The 21,080-nt window shown below is 41.7% G+C and overlaps 2 protein-coding genes across 3 annotated transcripts in view; one reads left to right on the forward strand and one right to left on the reverse strand.

Moving 5' to 3' along the window:
• ABHD12B (abhydrolase domain containing 12B) overlaps nucleotides 1-18,177 on the forward strand; it is a 41,011-nt gene extending 22,834 nt beyond the window's left edge. Inside the window, exons 6-13 of the mRNA XM_070749310.1 lie at nucleotides 1,315-1,360; nucleotides 2,083-2,212; nucleotides 4,686-4,723; nucleotides 7,921-8,003; nucleotides 11,085-11,167; nucleotides 12,253-12,331; nucleotides 14,615-14,739; nucleotides 17,434-18,177. Of these exons, the coding sequence (XP_070605411.1) occupies nucleotides 1,315-1,360; nucleotides 2,083-2,212; nucleotides 4,686-4,723; nucleotides 7,921-8,003; nucleotides 11,085-11,167; nucleotides 12,253-12,331; nucleotides 14,615-14,739; nucleotides 17,434-17,482 (633 nt within the window). The 3' untranslated portion in view covers nucleotides 17,483-18,177. The remainder of the gene's footprint in view (nucleotides 1-1,314; nucleotides 1,361-2,082; nucleotides 2,213-4,685; nucleotides 4,724-7,920; nucleotides 8,004-11,084; nucleotides 11,168-12,252; nucleotides 12,332-14,614; nucleotides 14,740-17,433) is intronic.
• Nucleotides 17,542-21,080, reverse strand: part of PYGL (glycogen phosphorylase L) — a 63,077-nt gene continuing 59,538 nt past the window's right edge. For both annotated transcript variants that reach the window (XM_070749281.1, XM_070749288.1), the window contains exon 21: nucleotides 17,542-19,090. In XM_070749281.1, coding sequence (XP_070605382.1) covers nucleotides 18,872-19,090 — 219 coding nt within the window. In that variant the 3' untranslated portion in view covers nucleotides 17,542-18,871. The remainder of the gene's footprint in view (nucleotides 19,091-21,080) is intronic.

Consider the following 21,080-nt stretch of genomic DNA (forward strand, 5'->3'; position numbering starts at 1 on the left):
GTTTGGCGATGACGTATGATGTCATCGGGCCGGAAAAATCATGGTATAGAAAAAAACCTGTTAAGTATTTTTTAATTAATATTTTTTGAAAAATCGTGGTATAGGCTATTTGCGAAGTTCGAACCTGTGTAAATCGAGGGAACACTGTAATACATTTAAAACAATTATAACAAGTTGGATTCCCTAGAATTTTTGCATATGGCTTGAACTAAATTGTCAACATTTTGCAGTTTGAAATTGATTACATATAGGGAGAAATACCCTTTATATCTTATATATCCACAAACATCAATGCAGTTAGAAAGCAAGATGACTTTTTTTAGACTGCTCATTGATGTACAGGGAAGTTCTTTTTGTGAACCAATGAGTAAAAGTAATCCGTGCGCGATTTTGCTACCTGCCCGGTGTTGTGATTCCGTCTGAGGCCCCTCAGGGAACGGCTGATCCTCTGCCGGCTTCCTGCTCAGAGGGGGAGGATGAGGCACAGGAGGTTCAGGCAGACGGGGAGGAGGAATCTCAGGCTGAGGGAGAGGGAGGACAGCCAGAGTCCCCCGAGGGGGAGCTCTCTCCAGCAAGCAGCCTGGATTCCTTAGATGAAAATGCACAAGCAATCATCAATCTCCGGCAGAGAAGAGCAACACAACGAAGGGGACAATTAGCCAGGTACTTTCAGCACTAAAGAGGCAACAGCTGGGTTTGGGTGTGGTGCTCTCTGGAAAGGCTGAAAAGGCAGACCCACCCTTCCTGGCTTGTGGAGTATTATCTTTGGGAGTCCTGGGACCTGGCTGTGATCTTTGGCGTCTTGGAATTCTGGTTTGTGACTTTGAATACTGAAACCTTGGGGGGAAAAGGTGTGGGTCTTATTCTCTACAGTGGTGGGTGTGCCAGCAAGAAGTCTGCTGTATTGTCTGGCCATCAGGACTCTGCTGTGAAGTCTCATAGCCTACCTGTTGGGAAGAACAGGTTTTTCTCTGTGTTTATTTTTCAAACTATAAAGTGCTTTTGCTTTTACCAGCGTGTCTGGCTGCTTTTTCCAGTTGGTGTTGAAGTCTGGGGGCACCCAGACAGAACACCCGGGTGCAGTAGCAGAATTGTGCCGGACTCTGCTAGCACTCAACCACGGGGGCGAGCACACATCACCGTTCTACCTTAGCAGCCCACCTCTGGATGTACACAACACTTAACTTCCTAGTATGATCTTCTGGAAGGGTTGATGTCATGTCTTAGTGGCAGTGTTTTGTGAACTTTGTGTCTGGATTGACTTTTTTCAGTTTTAGAAAGTTGTGTTTGAAATTTGTCTAACTTTTAATACAGGCAATGAGTGGCGGCGGCTTTCATGTCTTGGCCGTGGACTACAGAGGTAAGTTTCAAGGCAAAGTTGGTTTCTAAGCGTTGATATACACTGCTCAAAAAAATAAATGGAACACTTAAACAACAGAATATAACTCCAAGTAAATCAAACTTCTGTGAAATCAAGCTGTCTTAGGAAGCAACACTGATTGACAATCAATTTCACATGCTGTTGTGCAAATGGAATAGTTGTGCAAAATGTTGGTATGTCTCGGTATAGCTAGGCTATGAGACCTTCGACATACACCGAGCAGAGAATTTTAACAGAATGTGGGTGTGTGATAAAGCCAAAGAAACAAAGACACAGACTTAGTTATGCTTAATAAGTACTATTTACATATAGATAAAAGATAGAAACATTCCATAAGAAGCACTAAGCAAATATAAGATGATAAGCACTAAGCAAATACAGTAACATACGCACTAAGCAAATACACTCCCCCCATCAAGGCAAAGTAAAAATGACTGAGCAGAAATGAGCGTTACAGCGTCATTTGAGGGAAGGAGTACTGGCGCCCTCTTATGACGAACCAGCCTAGAATATTTAACAGTTAAAGTGATAGTACAAGTTTACAGTGGCAAACCCTAACAAACATGTACCCTGTACCAACACAAATGAAATAGTCAATGAGAATATTTCATTCATTCAGATCTAGGATGTGTTATTTGAGTGTTCCCTTTATTTTTTTGAGCAGTATATTTTCCTCTAATTTGCCTCGTGATTCCTCCAAGGCTACGCAGACTCTACGGGTAATCCTAGTGAAGAAGGATTTACAACAGATGTTCTCTGCCTTTACAACTGGGTGAAAGCAAGGAGCGGAAACAGCGCGGTCGTCTTCTGGGGTCATTCCCTGGGCACCGGGTAGGTTTGTTACTTTGACCTTCAGTGCAAGAGAAAATGTCTCTTTCCAACTGATAGCTTGAAGGTTGATGACTATGATTTGGACATTGGCACATGTGTATATGCGCATGAGTGCACGTTCCTTATACTGTACATTCTTAATTTGTTTCTTTTTTCTTTTGCAAACCAAGTCACTTATCAAAGACTTGAAAGGAATATTTTTATTTTATTTTATTATTTGGAATTCCAGGCCACCCTTCTCTGTAGACTCAATGGCGGCTTACAAAACAGGAATAAATACAAATGCGAGAAACCCAAATGTTAAAACTAATCCATATCTAATCTAAACCCCCAATTATTAAAAGAGCAGATCCACATTCATTCCATTTCAATCATATATGTACCTGGAGCAGGATGCCAATGCTCAACGGCCCCAAGCCTGCTGGCAGAGGTGAGTTTTTAGAACCATACGAAAGGCCAGGAGGATGGAGGCGGTACAAAGCTCTGGAGGGAGTTGATTCCAAAGGGCCGGGGCTGCCACAAAGAAGGCTCTACCACTAGGTCCTGCCAGGCGGCATTGCTTAGCTGACAGGATCTGGAAAAGGCCAACTCTGTGGGACCTGACTGGTCGCTGGGATTTATGAGGCAGGAGATGGTCCCGTAAGTAACCTGATCCTAAACCATGTAGGGCTTTATAGGTCATAACGAACACTTTAAATTGTGTTTGGAGACCAATTGGTAGCCAGTGCAGCTCGTGGAGTGGTGTTGAAATATGGTACTCCTTGAAAGGCCCATAATGGCTCGTTTAGCTGCATTTTGCACTAACTGCAGTCTCTGAACGTTCTTTAAAGGTAGCCCCATGTGGAGGGCATTGCAGTAATGGAACCTCAAGGTGAGGTGGGCACGAGCAACTGTGAGAAGAGACTCTATAAGCTATAGACCAGTGTTTCCCAACCATGGCAACTTGAAGATATTTTGACTTCAACTCCCAGAATTCCCCAGCCAGCAAATGCTGGCTGGGGAATTCTGGGAGTTGAAGTCCAGATATCTTCAAGTTGCCAAGGTTGGCAAACACTGCTATAGACCAGCAGTGCAAATCCTGTTGAATTTTCATTTCAGTAGTATTTTAAAATTAATCTTTTTGAACTCTAAAACACTAAAATAGCTATAAGCACAGATTTCAGAAGCCTTCAGTAATTTTGAGAAGGGGCTTCTGTGGCAGTCATGAAAGAAGTTCATGATTGTTTAGGCCAGGGATAGGCAGAGTTGGCTCTTCTAGACACGTGAACTTCAACTCCCAGAATTCCTGAGCTAGCATGATTGGCTCAGGAATTCTGGGAGTTGAAGTCCACAAATCATAAAAGTGCCAACTTTGCCTACCCCTGGTTTAGGCCAATGGTTCTCAACCTTTCTTCACTCTGGACCCCTTTTAAATACCTTTTGTGGCCGCAGGTCACCAAGTCTTAACATTTAAATCACAATATTTCTCTGGGATAATATTGCAGTCCCCCAGGCTTCTGTAGACCACAGGTTGAGGACCACTGACTTAAAATTAGTAGCAGGTTGCAGCCGGTACGGTCCAATATGGCATCCTGGTAGCGAAAATAGAGCTGTGTGTGCCGTTCCAGCTGACTGGCAGGCGGGCACATGTATGGGCACGAGATTCAGCTTATGTTTATGCGCCGGAAACCAAATCTCATGTGAGGATGCGTGCAAGAGCGAGATTTCAGCGAAGATTTTGACGGAAGCAAGAATATTGGCAAAAATTTTAGATGTAAGATTTAATTGGATTCGTATGCCGCCCCCCTCTGAAGACTCGGGGCGGCTCACAGCATATACAGAAAACAGTTATAAACAATCCAATTAACAATACATTAAAAAACAGTCCTTAAAATTCTGATTAAATAAAACTATCATTTACCATTCATTTAAGAAACATTCATTGGTCAGCGGGGAAGATCTAAAAACCCCCAGGCCTGGCGGCAAATATGAGTTTTTAGACTCTTTCGGAAGGCAAGGAGGGTGGGGGCAGTGCAAATCTCTGGGGGGGAACTGATTCCATAGGTCTGGGGCCTCCACAGGGAAGGCTCTTCCCCTAGGTCCTGCCTGCCGACATTGGTCGATGGAACCCTAAGGAGACCAACTCTGTGGGACCTCACCGGTCGCTGGGATTAATAGAAATCCTGCTCGTGCCCATGCGCAGAAACCAAATCTAATGCCAAAGCCCACCCGCCTGCCTGTGGGACACGCGTGTACTCACACCAGTCACCGGTTGCGTTCTTCGGAGAGTGGCGGCATACAATTCTAATAAACTATAATCTAATAAACTAACTAACTAACCGGCGAATTGGAAACCCCACCTGCTTAGAATGTTTGATCAAGGCAATAGCTGTTCCCTGATTTATCCCAAAACCAACAACATGGATGGGACTTGCTTCAGAATAAAGAATATTAACACTTTTTCTGTCCTCACTTCTTTCTTCTTTCTTTGTAGGATTGCTACCAATGCTGCCAGAAGGCTGAAAGAACAAGGTAACTATTATATGAATGGACAAAGTAACATAGGTCGTGACACCTGTCAGCCTTGATAGCTTCAAGGCATTATTCAAGGCAATTATTATTATTATTATTATTTATTTAAATTATTATTATTCAAGGCAGGATTAGACAGATTCATGGATGTCAAGTATATCGGTGGTTATTGAAACGGATGTTCAAGAGCCGTCTCTATGTCTGTCTGTCCGTCCGTCCGTCCGTCCGTCCGTCCATCCATCCATCCATCCATCCATCCATCCATCCATCCATCCATCCATCCATCCATCCATCTATCTATCTATCTATCTATCTATCTATCTATCTATCTATCTATTCATTCGATTTTTATGCCGCCCTTCTCCTTAGACTCAGGGCGGTTTACAGCATGTTAGCAATAGCACTTTTTAACAGAGCCAGCATATTGCCCCCACAATCCGGGTCCTCATTTTACCCACCTCGGAAGGATGGAAGGCTGAGTCAACCTTGAGCAGGTGATGAGATTTAAACCGCTGACCTACAGATCTACAGTCAGCTTCAGTGTTAGTTGAGGCAGCAGGATTCCCTTGAGTACCATTTGTTGGGGGTCAAGGGAAAGGGAGGGTCTTGCCTTGTCTTTCTGCTCAAGATCCCCATGGACAATTGTGGGCCACTGTGTGACACAGAATGCTGGACTCGATGGGCTTTGGACTGATTCAGCATGGCTTTTCTTACGTTCTTATGTTCTTATATCTCATTGAGTTGTTGTGCAAGGTTCTGTCTCTTGTTTGCATTGTCCATTACCTGTTGCAAATACACCCAAAGACTGTGTGTGTATTTGTCTTTGTATGTTTGTGTCTCTCTCTCTGTGCGCCCAGTTGCCCTAGGAGCCCATGCACCTTTTTGTTATCTGCATTGTAGTTTATATCATTCACATGTGCAATTTGCAAGTGCGTAGCAGGCAAGGATTTATTGTGTGATCATGGCTGCCATCTTGACTTTTTTGACACTTTCTGGCAGTCACCTCTGCCAGAATAGGACAAGCAGTGTTTACCCATATCACTTACTTCTGCTATTTGAGCATGTTAAGATAGTTGCAATGCATTTTTCTCACTGGCTCTATCAATATTGAGTGGAGAAATAATGGGGAAGAGCCAGGAATGCTTTCCATTGCCCCAGTGTTTCAAACTAAAGTGTGCAACCTGTTGCCTTTGGAGTCCTTTTCAGAGCTCTTGTAAAATGTGCCATCAAATTGTAGTTTTCAGGATGCTCAAATGGGAAAATCATGACATTCCCAGAGTGTAATTGTAGTAAATGCATTGAATTAATTCCATACAAACATATTTTGTTTGGTTTAGCCCCACCTACTTATTTATTCTGCCTATTTACCAGTATGTGTATTACATTAGGATTAGTCGGGATGGCCTGACTAAACAGAATAAATGAAAAAAATAAATAAATTGAAAGATATTAGTATGAATTTGAATGTGTCAGTATGCATTTAAATTAAATTGAAAGATGGTATTAAGTATGCATGCTTAAATAATAGTGTAATTGGCATTAGAATGGTACATTGAACTATTGAATAAATAATGGACTATATCTTAGTGCAAATATGAGTATTAATGTTAGGAATATATAAGCTTAACCAATGTAAAAAATATTATTGATATTGGTATTATTATTTGTACCAAAATGAATGATACCCAGATGCCACACTATTCATGTATTGATATTGATGTATATATAAAAATAAAATAAAAACATACACATATATATTCACAAACACACACACAAACACACAAACACATACATGTCCAGTCAACGAAGCAGTGGAAGTGATGTGCCGGTGCCTGGAGGCTGTTGGGGACTGGATGGATGTCAACAAACTCAAACTCAATCCAGACAAGACGGAGTGGCTGTGGGTATTGCCTCCCAAGGACAATTCCATCTGTCCGTCCATTACCCTGGGGGGGGAACTATTGACCCCCTCAGAGAGGGTGCGCAACTTGGGCGTCCTCCTCGATCCACAGCTGACATTGGAACATCATCTTTCGGCTGTGGCGAGGAGGGAGTTTGCCCAGGTTCGCCTGGTGCACCAGTTGCGGCCCTATTTGGACAGGGAGTCATTGCTCACAATCACTCATGCCCTTATCACCTCGAGGTTCGATTACTGCAACGCTCTCTACATGGGGCTACCTTTGAAAAGTGTTCGGAATCTCCAGATCGTGCAGAACGCAGCCGTGAGAGCCATCGTGGGGCTTCCCAGATTCGCCCACCTATCTACAACACTCCGTGGCCTGCATTGACTGCTGATCAGTTTCCGGTCACAATTCAAAGTGTTGGTCATGACCTTTAAAGCCCTACATGGCATTGGACCAGAATACCTCTGGAACCGCCTGCTACCGCACGAATCCCAGCGGCTGATAAGGTCCCACAGAGTTGGCCTTCTCCAGTCCCGTCGACTAAACAATGTCGTCTGGCGGGCCCCAGGGGAAGAGCCTTTTCTGTGGCGGCCCCGGCCCTCTGGAATCAACTCCCCCCGGAGATTAGAACTGCTCCCACCCTCCTTGTCTTCCGTAAACTACTTAAGACCCACCTATACCGCCAGGCATGGGTGATTTGAGACACCTTTCCCCCAGGCTTATTATAATTTATGTTTGGTATGTATGTGCTGTTTGGTTTCTAATTATGATAGGGTTTTTAGTTTTTCTTTTAATATTAGATTTGTGCCTGTATAATACTGTTTTTATCGTGTTGTGAGCCGCCCCGAGTCTTCGGAGAGGGGCGGCATACAAATCTAATAAATTATTATTATTATTATTATTATTATTATTATTATTATTATTATGTGTGTTTGTGTAAATATAAAGGAAGGAAGGAAGGAAAGAAGGGAGGGAGGGAGGGAGGAAAGAAGGGAGGGAGGAAGGAAGGAAGGAAGGAAGGAAGGAAGACTCAGCCCCTGATGGGATTGTTTTAGATGATTAATTGGGCCTTCTCCCCAAATCTTGTTAAATTAATCTGATGTTGAGAATTGTGAATTATATATTCAGCCTTGAGACTTTGATGGATTTGGTCTCTGTTAGACCAAGTGTATCTTGTTTCTCTGGTTTTTCAGGATGATAGCCTTAGTCTCATTAAACAACCTGCCCCCTTTTGTTCCTTTCCATTGATTTTTTTGTTTTTCTAATATAATCCTCTTTTTTTGTCCCCTCTAGAAGGTATCATAGTGGATGCAGTCATCCTGGAGGCTGCTTATACCACCATCCGGGATGCAGCTGCCACCATCCCAATTACAACAGTAAGTTGGCACTCTTATTTTTAGTTCCACCTTTACTTTTTGCATACTTTGTGTAACAGCCTGCCAAGCTGTTGTGAAAATTGTAGTTCAGCTGCAATTAGAAGGTCAAATTTATGTTCCACGGATCTTCCATGGTGGATGAAACACTATTAGCAAAAGAAAAAAGATTCCCAATAGGAAGAATTGTCAGAAATCAGTTCATTTCTGAAGGCAATATCACAATGCAAGTAAATGGTTTGTAACAACGGGAGAGGCCGATGTAAGCCATAATCAGCATGTGATCATGGGTTTGCTAATTGTGCTGCAACCTGATTGGCTGTATCCTATATAAGGAGGAACACCCTTGCATGGGTGTGGTTTGTTACAGAGGGTGGTTTGTTACAGAGAGTGGTTTGATACAGAATGGTTTGTTATAGAGTGGTTTGTAGTTTAGTAGTTAGTGCTTAGTGGTTGCAGTGGTGGATATTATAAGAGTTATATGAAAGTATTGTATGATAGTTTATTTAGTGAAGCAGTTTGATAAAAGAGAAATAAAAAATATATTTTACAAGAAAGCCTGCTGCTGTGTTTCATTGAAGACTTCAATTAGGTATAGTGGTTAACTGTAGCTACTTGGTGAGTTAACTTCCGTGTGCGCAAAACTCTCTCTGCCCAACAGGTTATATAGGCCAAGTAGCTATGCCCAACAAGAATGATATATATTTCTCTGTTACTATTCTTACTTTTGTTTATTAGAAAGAAAATAGGCACTAGGTTTTCAAGCATGTAGGTGATAACATATCACTGAATGAGGGAACGCTGCACCTTGTCCTGTAGTACCATTGCTCAATTCAGATTATTATCAATTAATATCCTAATTTTTATTTCTTGAGTAAAATTGTTGAGGAAACAGTGGGAGTTGCAACTACAGGGAGCTTGGGAGAAATGGTTTATACAGACTTATTTCAGTCAGGTTTCAGATCTGGGTATAGCATGGAGACCACATTGATCACACATGGTACTTGCAAAACTGGCTTGGGGGATTCACACTCTTCTGGGTTGCTTGAGCTGGGTGAGGTCATCTACTGACATGATATCAAGCTTATTTCTTTGCTTCTCAGGTCAATCAAATGATGCTGTTGATGTGCCGGAAATTGTTAGGATCTGGTTGAGGAAGAACAGGTGGAGGCTTAATTTTGTCAAAACAGAATGGCTAGCTGATGAGAGCAAAATAGCTTGAAATCGATCTCTAGTAGTATCCCTTTATTTACATTATCAGCAAAAATATGTTGCACATGTAGAATATAGTTTGTCGACTATAAAAATTAACTGCCCTGATTGGTCCCTGGAGGGACCAAGTGGCAAAAAAGAAGCAGTCTGCTCCCTCCCATATTTGGGCATACCAGGGTGATTGGGCAGAAAGAAAGAAAAACATATAACTCTTCCTTGGTACAAGCTGAGACAGGAGGAGAATCTGTGGCCTAGAGGTTAAAGCTACTGCCTTACAGGCACACTGCCCAGGTTCAAGTCCCGGTAAGGGTATGGCCAGCTGATGAGAGCAAGATTTCTGGGAGACTGTCTTCTCCCACTAACATTTGCCCGCTCAATAAGATCAAGTAAGGCAGATTCACTCTGAGTCCCCTCTCTCAGAGCTTCCCCATTGTAGAGATGTTGTAACTGAGCCTTTCAATCCCTGGATAGTTCAATGGATTTGCAGCTGGCTGAAGCGTAGACATCAGAGAGTTATTGTTAATGGCGAGTATTCTGAGCAGAGACAGGTTACAAGTGGTGTGCCACAAGGGTCCGTTCTGGGTCCTATTCTTTTTAATATGTTTGTGAGTGACATAGGGGAAGGTTTGCCTATTTGCCGATGACTCTAAAGTGTGCAATAGGGTTGATATTCCTGGAGGCGTCTGTAATATGGTAAATGATTTAGCTTTACTAGATAAATGGTCAAAGCAATGGAAACTGCAGTTTAATGTTTCCAAATGTAAAATAATGCACTTGAGGAAAAGGAATCCTCAATCTGAGTATTGTATTGGCAGTTCTGTGTTAGCAAAAACGTCAGAAGAGAAGGATTTAGGGGTAGTGATTTCTGACAGTCTCAAAATGGGTGAACAGTGCAGTCAGGCAGTAAAGAAAGCAAGTAGGATGCTTGGCTGCATAGCTAGAGGTATAACAAACAGGAAGAAGGAGATTATGATCCCACTATATAGAGTGCTGGTGAGACCACATTTGGAATACTGTGTTCAGTTCTGGAGAACTCACCTACAAAAAGATATTGACAAAATTGAACGGGTCCAAAGACGGGCTACAAGAATGGTGGAAGGTCTTAAGCATAAAACATATCAGGAAAGACTTAATGAACTCAATCTGTATAGTCTGGAGGACAGAAGGAAAAGGGGGGACATGATCAAAACATTTAAATATGTTAAAGGGTTAAATAAGGTCCAGGAGGGAAGTGTTTTTAATAGGAAAGTGAACACAAGAACAAGGGGACACAATCTGAAGTTAGTTGGGGGAAAGATCAAAAGCAACATGAGAAAATATTATTTTACTGAAAGAGTAGTAGATCCTTGGAACAAACGTCCAGCAGATGTGGTTGATAAATCCACAGTAACTGAATTTAAACATGCCTGGGATAAACATATATCCAATCCTAAGATAAAATACAGAAAATAGTACAAGGGCAGACTAGATGGATCATGAGGTCTTTTTCTGCCGTCAGTCTTCTATGTTTCATTTTGGGATGCCATCTCCTGGAATATCTTGCACACAAGCATCCAAAAGGCCTCATCCCTCCTGACAATTAGAAACTCCATTAAAACAAGCTTCTGGTGAGGAATGATGGTTTAATTATTGCTCCATTCAGCATGATACTTTGATTTTTTTCATTCCTTTTTTTGTTATTCAATGATACTTTGTTTAATTTAGTTTTTCATCTGAATCTCTGAAGATGAGAATTGCATGCTGCTCAGAGTTAGTTTGATTGACGTAGCACATAATCATTGTAAAAAACAACTAAATCAAGGTATTTCTTACAACAGTTGACAAAGGAATTTCCAGGAATGAAAAATATTGTTTCTTGTTTTCTTTAATCAGATCTACCGCAAGTTTCCTGGCTTTGAATATTTAATTTTGGATACCATGGCCCGAGCTGAAATGTTCTTTCTGAATAACGAAAAGTGAGTTCAGAGTTACCACAATCACAAATTGTGGAATATGTCAGGTTCTGGAATAAGTTGCTCTTTTACTATCCTTAGAATTGACTTTGTGCTGCAGTCAAATGTTAGGTTTGGTTTGCTTCTTTCAAAATGGTGGATCCAGTGGCATTTGCAAAGAGAGAGAGATTGACAGTGTTACTATGCAGTACGCCAGTCCTATCCCTTCTCTATGCCTGCTTTCATCAATGTGACAAGCAACAAGGTCTTCAGATACCTCTACTTAAGAATGCTTCTACTTAAGAACTTTTCTAGATTTGAACCAGGTGTTCCAAGATTTTTTTGCCTCTTCTTAAGAACCATTTTCTACTTAAGAACCCGAGCCCGGAAAATTTTCCCAGGAAATTTGAGAGCGGCATGAAGGCCTGGCCAGTTTCTTGCCATTCCCCCTGGGTTTCTTAAGAAAAAAGAGGGCAGCACCCATAGGACTGGCTTTGGAGTGATCACACGCAAATTATTATTATTATTATTATTATTATTATTATTATTATTATTATTATTATTATTATTATTATTATTATTATTATTTAGACTTGTATGCCACCCCTCTCTGGAGACCCCGAGGGGCTCACAACATACAATACAAAACAATATATGTATAAATCTAATAATTAAAACTATGACTAAAATCCCATTATCTTAAAACACGATCAACATTCCACAATCATACCCACCACATTTTGCCTAGCGCACTAGTAGCAACCCATCCCTGACTCCAATGTGTCTTATACTCTGAAAAATACAGTAATTTGGGTAATGAACTGTCTGCAAGGACCCCTCATTTCAACCCTGAGCTACAAATATTGTCCTTCGTTGCTCCTAAAAAAAGTGGGTCTCCCTCCATCTTTGGAGTAGGAGAGCTGTGCAGTCCTATGATTTCATGGGATATTTTGCCAGGAATCAAAGGATGACAGCCCACAATGACTTCAGGTTTCATTAATAGTTAGAAATGTTGCTCAACTATTTGAAAGGCATTTTTGATTGAAAAGCAGGATGAAGATATCCAAAACAGTTGCACCGAGCTAATACATTATTTTTCTTGCCCCTAGTGTCAAAGTGTTATCTAGTCCTATTTTGATCTTGCATTCAGAAGATGACAATGTGATACCTATACACCATGGAAAAAAGGTAAACTAAACAGTATCTGCAGTCAATTACACTTTTAAAAGGGTTTTACTGTATGTACACATAAAGAGATAATTATTAAAAAATGCAGAGATCACTCTATAATCTATACAAATGGAAAGTCACTGCATATATTAACAGGGAAGCTTCCTGATGCCCCAGAGTACAAAAAAAATAGCACCATGGGCAAACCGGAAGTGCGTTTCCCTGAACTTCAGGTTTGCCAGCTTGGGCATTTTTTTTCATTTACCAGGTTTCAGTGCGCATGCGTGGAGGGCAGCGCGGGGGAGGGAAGGGGTGTGCTAGCATACCCCACATACTTCTTTTGGCATGGGAACCAAAAAAGGTTCGCCATCACTGACTTAAGGTCTCTCAAAGTTGGAGCGTACTGAGAATGAGACCAAATACAGTGTCTTACGAACTTAATTGGTTCGGGGACGAGGTTCGTAAGGTGAAATGTTCATAAGATGAAACAATGTTTCCCATAGGAATCAATGGAAAAGCGATTAATGTGTGCAAGCCCAAAACGCACCCCTTTTGCCAGTCGAAGCACCCGTTTTTGCGCTGATTGGATTCCCCTGAGGCTCCCCTCAATGGGAAACCCCACCTCCGGACTTCCGTGTTTTTGCGATGCTGCAGAGGAATCCCAGCAACGCAAAAATGGGCGCTTCGCTGGCAACGAGAGTCCAGAGGTGGGGTTTCCCAGCGAGGGGAGCCTCAGCGAAATCGCAGCATCGCAAAAACACGGAAGTCCTTGAAACCCCACCTCCGGACTTGGTGTTTTTGCGATGCTGCGATTTCGCTGGGGCTCCACTCGCTGGGAAACCCCACCTTTGTTCAGGATATGGCTATGTTATCAAGGATTTAGGACCATGGTTTAAAGGGAGATATTAGAAGAAAACCCTGCTAAACCGTGGTGGGGTAGTGATTAGAATGCAATATTGCAGGCTGACTCTGCCCGCATCCAGGCTAATACTGACATTTATTTGTTCGCCGGAAGCACAGCTGATCAGCTTGCTCAGCTGTGTTTCGGGCTGATTCCTGCTACTGAGCATGTTTGGAAGCTAAATTGCATGAGGGGATGTGCGCTCACGCGATCGCATGAAACATCGCGATGCAAACTGGTGGTGAAGATAAGTGGAACTCACCCCTGGTACAAAGCCACTTTATTTATTCATTCATTCATTCATTCATTCATTCATTCATTCATTCATTCATTCATTCATTTACTTAATTACTTAATTACTTAATTACTTAATTACTTAATTACTTAATTACTTAATTACTTAATTACTTAATTACTTAATTACTTAATTACTTAATTACTTAATTACTTAATTAATTAGATTTGTATGCCACCCCTCTCCGAAGACTCGGAGCGGCTCACAACAGCAAAACAATACAAATCCAATAATTAAAACAAATTTAAAAACCCTTAATATAAAAAGCAATCATACATCTCATATAAACCATACATAAAGCAGAGACGGTCCGGGGGAATAAATTTCCCCTTGCCTGACGACAGACGTGGGTTTTAAGGAGTTTGCAAAAGGCAAGGAGGGTGGGGGCAATCCTAATCTCCGGGGGGAGTTGATTCCAGAGAGTCGGGGCCTCCACAGAGAAGACTCTTCCCCTGAGTCCCGCTAGATGATGTTGTTTCATCGATGGGACCCAGAGAAGGCCAACTCTGTGAGACCTGACCAGTCACTGGGATTCGTGTGATAGAAGGCAGTCTCGGAGATATTAGTGGCCCCCAACAATTTAGCTAAGGACAAGAAAAGCTGGGATTTTAGTAACCAGTGTAGCGCAATCATCCTATAGGTAATCTTTGATATACAAATATTCATTTAGTGACTGTTCAAAGTATGGCACAGAAAAAAGTGATTTATGACTTTCTTTTCACATTTACGATTGTTGTAGCATCTCCATGATCAAGTGATCAAAATTTGGACCCTCGGCAACTGGCATCCCTTTATGACAGTTGCTGTGTCCTGGGGTCATGTGATCACCTTTTTGACCTTCTGACATGCAAAGCCAGAGGGGAAATAAGATTCACTTAACAATCCACGTTACTAACTGAACTGCAGTGATTCACTTAAAGGTGGTAAAAATGGAGCAAAACTCACCATCTTGCTTAGCAAGAAAAATTTTGGGCTCAATTGCGAACATATGTCGAGAATTACCTGTCTTTAATTCCATTCTTAGGGGGAAAATAATCATATGTGCAGCAGTACTTAACAATCCACTTGGAGATTCATGCTCATTCTTCTTTTTTTACATGCACAGCTTTTTGAGATCACATGCGGTGCTACTGAGAAGAAAGACAACATCACGTTTCTTTCCTTCCCCTCGTCCATGGGTTTGGGGCACGACCACATATCCTCTCATCCAGAGCTCGCTTCCATTCTCAAGTAAGCACACTGAGCCAAGTTTATGCTACTGTTAAAGATATCTGTGAAAAATCAAAGGTTTTTTGATGCTTCAGTGGCTTGAGATCGACCAAATATATGTTACAAATGGAGAGGGGCAGCATACAAATCTAATAAATAATAATAATAATAATGCTGCTGGACTTCCTGGCCAGCTCCCTGCACCTCTGCTGCCTCGGTCAAATCCTGATTCCTGAAGCGTCCCTGGGAAGTGCGTAGGTCATGTGCGGCACGTACTGTGGAAGAGCCATTCTAGCCAATAGGCCTGCCTCTTCTCCAGGTAGAGGGCAGTTGGCTTTGCTCCTGGCCCCGGAGATGGGTCTGGCCATGAGGAAAGAGAAGGCGAGTCTGCAGAGAAGGAGGGGGAGGGTGTGTGATTCTGTGATGTGCATCAGGAAATCGGGGAGGAAAGCATTTTCAGGTGTCAGCGCCAGCTGGAACTGCCCACCACCTGAAACACGATGCTCTATTTTGGCCTCCACATGCCCCATTTTGGGAACCCGGGGGAGGAAAGCATTTCCACATGCCCCATTTTTGGAAATGGGGAGACGATTGTGGCACTGCTGCCCCAAATTGCATTCTTCTCCATTTCCAAAAATGGAGCATGTGGAGGCCAAAAAAGTGTATTGTTGTGCACAGGCGGTTCCAGGAAACGCTGACACCCAAAAAGGCGATGCATGGAGACGAGGGTTTTTTTCCTCCCTAATCCCCCAATGCAATTCGCAGAGCTGCGTGCCCGCCTCCTTTTCCGCAGAGTCACCTTCTCTTTGCTCCTGGCCAAATCCATCTTCCAGGACAGGAGCAGAAGCCGACCACCCTCCGCCTGGGTTGTCTGAGAAGGGGCAGACCAAGCGGTGAGCTGCCTTGCCTTATGCCTCTCACACAGACGTCTCCAAATGAGTCCCAACCTCCGTGCTTCCTGGGCCACTTGCGGAATCAGGCTTCGGCCTAGTGAGCAAAGGCACAGGGGCTTGCTGGGAAGCCTGGAACTATGTTTACAAGATGGGAGCGTTCAGGAGGGCCGAAGTGCTGCATCACTATTGGGCCTTGCTGTGAGAAAGCCAGGCTTTCAACATGCTTCCCAGGCCGCTTGCAGAATCAGGCTCCGACCGAGGGAGCAAAGGCACAGGGGCTTACTGGGAAGCCCAGAACTCTGTTTACAAGATGGCAGTGTCCAGGAGGACTGAGGTGCTGTGTCTCTATCGGGCCTTGCTGTGAGAAAGCAGGCTTTCAATGCCTATGGCAATAGGTAGGAAGACGGGGGTGTCTCAGGAGTGGAGCCTTCGTCTTCTGCCCCCATGAAAATCATCCACCACCACCATCACCCGCTCCAGTTAAATGTACGTAGAGTGATAGGGATTGTTTTTAATGGATTTTTTAAAAATCTGTGCTGCTTGTTATCAAAATCCGAATGGCAGTGAGGATGCTGCCGATCCCCGCTGCTTGGAACTGCCCAAAAACGTGATGCGCAGATACTGAAAATATCTGAAAGTTGGGAGCCAATGGGTAGGTGGGACTACCTTCGGAGTATAAGACGCACCCAAATTTTCAGTCTCTTTTAATAGAGAAAAATATAGTCCAAAAATATAAATTTCAGGTTTATGTTATATATAAACTAGGCCATAGTACAGAAAATCCATTTTTAGTGGCAAAATGTAGATATCTTCTTATTTAATTAAGAGTAGGTTTATTTTGTAGGTGAGCTAGTGCTTTTATGAGATTTTAAGAGAGTGCTTACTTTCAGCAGGAATGGCTGAAAAATTATCATGCAATGCTTCTGTTCCACGCATGCTCAAATTGGCCAGTTGTTACCGCTACATATTGTACTGCTGTGATGGGATTGGGGACAATGAACCTCAATGAATGGGAAAGTCCAGTTGACCATCACTGAGTGGTCAGTGGGCTATTTATTATTCTAGCCCTAGCTTAAAAAGTAATAGCAATAGCACCTAGTCTTATATATTGCCCCATAATGCTTTACAGCACTCTGCACTGTAGAAGCATTATTTGCATATTGCTCCCAACAATCTGGGTTCTCATTTTATTGACCTCGTAGATCAATCTTGAACTCCCCTTTAAGATCAAACTCCAGGCTATAGGCAGAATTTGCCTGCAATACTGCAGTTTAACCACTGCATCCCAGGACTTAAAGTACATTGCTCAAAAAAATAAAGGGAACACTCAAATAACACATCCTAGATCTGAATGAATGAAATATTCTCATTGAATACTTTGTTCTGTACAAAGTTGAATGTGCTGTCAACAAAATGAAATTGATTGTCTGTCAGTGTTGCTTCCTAAGTGGACAGTTTGATTTCACAGAAGTTTGATTTCCTTGGAGTTATATTGTGTTGTTTAAGTGTTCCCTTTATTTTTTTGAGCATTATATTGTATTCAGATATGTGGTTGTTGTTGTTTTATAATTGCTTAATTTTTTGAGCAGTATATTACATTTTAGTTGCCTCGAGTTCCCTATGTGTAGAAAGGCAGGGTATTATGTTGAAGGATATGTGGATAAAGTTTCTGCTGCTGCAGTTTGCAGATAGTTTCATCCTTTTGCTACATAAATAGCCTATGTAACCCTGGCCAAGTAAATCAGACAATTTGAGCAGCAGGTTGATTTTATATGGCACTAAATCCAAGAAACATACATTATTTCTGTGTGTTCTGTAACAGAGACTTCCTCAAGAGCATTGCGGCAGATCAACAATCAAACGGACAGTGATTTAATAGCAACTTCAAGGAGACATCGGTTCTTGCCATGGATATTAAATCAACGAACAGTTGGAAGATAAAAAAAGTGGATTTCAGTTTATTTTATCATGTGAAATTGCAGGTGTGCATTACAGAACAACATTACTGAACAAAAACACAGGAATTTTTGAGTTTAGCAATAAGTTTCTTCTTTTTCTATGAATGCACCACCTCTTGTTTACTGTAAGCCTTATTTCAGCAAAACATCCTTTCTGTCTTTAAGTCACAGCTGAATCAATTTGATATATAGGGTACTATATAGGTCATAGGTCTTTAAACTTGGCAACTTTAAGACTTGTGGTCTTCAACTCCCAATTCTGGGAGTTAAAGTCCACAAGTCTTATATCTGCTGAAAACTACAAGGTATTCTTCAGAATACTTCAGATAATTATCATTATTTGAATTATCGTTGCTAGGTAGGAGCACATGCTCACCTTTGGAGGAAGAACAGGTAATCCAAATTCTATATGAAACTATGTGAATTCTTCATTGACACCTTCCTCTCTTAAAATGTATTATTTCTTTTAATAGTTCACTTTATGAATATACAGTTTGGACAAGCCCTTTCGTTTTCTTTAAAAGACAATAATTGAGTAAACAGATTATTTGATTTGCTATTTTTATGACACCCACTATAAATTAATAAAAAAAACACGCCCTTTGAAATCTTGGTGTGGCCCTATAATTGTGCTGGGACTGGGACCTACCATGGACAGTGAGAATATTGGCTAGCATGAGAGATAAATAGTCTGGTACACTTAGGATCCATCAGGTGAAATAGAATGTGATGGAATGAAATAGAATGTGAGCAGTGATGGTGAACCTTTTCGGCACTGAGTGCCCAAATTGGAATGCATGTGCATGGAGGTGTACACGCTGGAGTATCAAAAGCCCAAAGACCAGCTGGCCAGCACGCACATGCCTATTTTGGCCATTTTCAGGCCATTTTTGAGGTCATTTTTGGTCTGAAAAGCAGCCTGAAACCTGTCTTTCTTTTGGCTGTTTGCTGCACCATTTGCCAGGCTGTTTTCCAATGCTCCAGTGCCTGCGAAGACTGGCATGTGCATTGGAAATCAGAAGATCAGCTGGCAATGGCCCATGTGCCCCCAGTAAGGGCTCTGTGTGTCACCCCTGGCACCCGTGCCATAGGTTTACCATCACAGTATTAGAGCAAAAATTTTGGTAACAATTCTCAGCATTCCCAAGGAAGGAAAAGGGAGAGAACAGACAAATGCTCTCGGTGCTTGTAAGTAAAAGAAAAAAGAGGCCATTTAATTACCGCTACTTGCTAAACAAATCTACCCATGCTTTCCCCAATGTAGGGCACTGTGTGTTATCCCTGAGGAGTTAAACCCTGCAGTTAAATCTTCTCAGATTCAGACACGTGCAACTTTTCAGCCGAGTCATTGGCCAGCATCTCATCAGCAACATCGCGAGGAACATTAGGTGGTGGAATCTTGAGGTCAGAAGGTTCCATATTCCAGATATCCCGGGCATATTCTTTGATGGTCCTGTCACTGGAAAACTTCCCAGAGGCTGCAATGTTCCTGATGACCATTTTGGTCCATTCCTTGGAGTTCTGTAACAAAGAGATTATGTGAACCCGGCTCCTCTTGCATAACAATTACAGTGTTCCCTCGATTTTCGCGGTGGATGCGTTCCGAGACCACCCGCGAAAGTTGAATTTCCGCGAAGTAGAGATGCGGAAGTAAATACACTATTTTTGGCTATGAACAGTATCGCAAACCTTCCCTTAACACTTTAAACCCCTGAATTGCAATTTCCCATTCCCTTAGCAACCATTTAGATTATTATTCACCATGTTTGTTTATTAAAGTTTATTTTAAAAAAATATTTATTAAGGACAGACGAAAGTTTGGTGATGACATATGACATCATCGGGTGGGAAAAACCGTGGTATAGGGAAAAAACCCGCGAAGTAGTTTTTAATTAATATTTTTGAAAAACCGTGGTATAGACTTTTCGCGAAGTTCGAACCCGCGAAAATCGAGGGAACACTGTACATTCAAGATTACTACTGAACCTGGATGGCACACTATAATTCCCCTCTCAAATTCCTAAGAAGCAATACATGTTAGATCACGAGCAGGCAAATAACATTCTAGAGGCAACCCCAACCCATTTTTTGCAGTCCTTCAAGAATGCATTAAAAATATGGCCAGTTATTGATTTTGGATGGAAAAAGGTAAAATTAGTGCAAAACGTTTCCCCAAGGCTCAATGACATCCATTTTGCATTACCAAAAATAATATTTTTCTAAAACTTTCTCTGATGGCACATGTCACTGTCAAGTCCTCTGCATCCTGCAGCAGGGACGAGAAATAAATTGTTCCTTTCGTTTTGCTGATAAATCCTATGATGAAAAGAATGTTAGACGGAAAAGAAGAGAGAAAAAATACTCCGCTTAGAGAGATGTTTCCTGAGTATGGGCTCCGACATGAGTCTGAAAGCTCAGAAGACTACACCTCTGGTCTAGATTGGATCCAACATTAAAAACAAGAAAAAAAAGTCAAAGAAACAATTGGTCCATTGCAGGCATTAAGTGGCAAGAAGGTGACAAGCAACAGGGAGAAAGCAGAGCTACTTTAACTCGTTTTTTGCATCTGTCTTTACACAAAGGGAAAAATCAATCAAACCCATCAAAAACAGCATCACAAAAAAACATATTAGGAACACAAGTTAAAAATAGTGAAGAAAATGGTAATGGAACACCTGTTTACCCTAGATCGGTGGTTCTCAACCTTTCTAATGCCGTGACCCCTTAATACAGTTCCTCATCTTGTGGTGAACCCCAACTATAAGTTTAGCGCCAATTCTTCCAACAGATCTTTAAGTTGATTGGCAAGAGGTCAGAGGGACACCCCACTGTAAACACCTGAATGGTTGGATTGTAAAAATATGTTCCAAGATGCCAGAATAGAAGCTTTAGTTGCTAATACCATTGGAAATTTGTCTTTTCCCATGGTCTTAGGCGACCCCTGTGAAATGGTCGTTCGATCCCCAAAGGGGTCCCGACCCCAAGGTTGAGAACCACTGCCCCAGGTAGCGGAACTCACAGCTCCAATGGCCTTGTCCACTTCATCAATAGTATGGTAGTATGCATGTGAATGTTTGATTTTTAAATGTTTAGCTTTTTAAGATAATTTTTAAATTAATTATTTCTATTAATTGGATTAGAAGTGTTTTATACTGTATATTGCATTTTTAATTGACATTTTGTAAGCTGCCCCGAGTCCACGGAGAAGGGTGGCATATAAGTCCAATAAATAAATAAAAAAATAAATGTTGGGAACATCATGAAAGAAACATTTGGAGCCAGTAGAGCAATTAGTCTTTTAAGCACAATAAGTACACTCAATCCCAAATATTTATATAATAAACTATTAGACTAGATCAATTTACATAAAGTCTACTTTGGCAGGCTTTAGCACTGGACACTCTATTTTGGACAATATCAATATGCTGCAATATCTGGCTGAAAAATACTCATCTGAACCAGGCTTTGCCTTATACATCATATTTACTGAGTTTAGCTCTGTATTTGATCT

The sequence above is a fragment of the Erythrolamprus reginae genome, chromosome 1 (genome assembly GCF_031021105.1).
Source record: "Erythrolamprus reginae isolate rEryReg1 chromosome 1, rEryReg1.hap1, whole genome shotgun sequence".
NCBI lineage: Eukaryota > Metazoa > Chordata > Lepidosauria > Squamata > Dipsadidae > Erythrolamprus > Erythrolamprus reginae.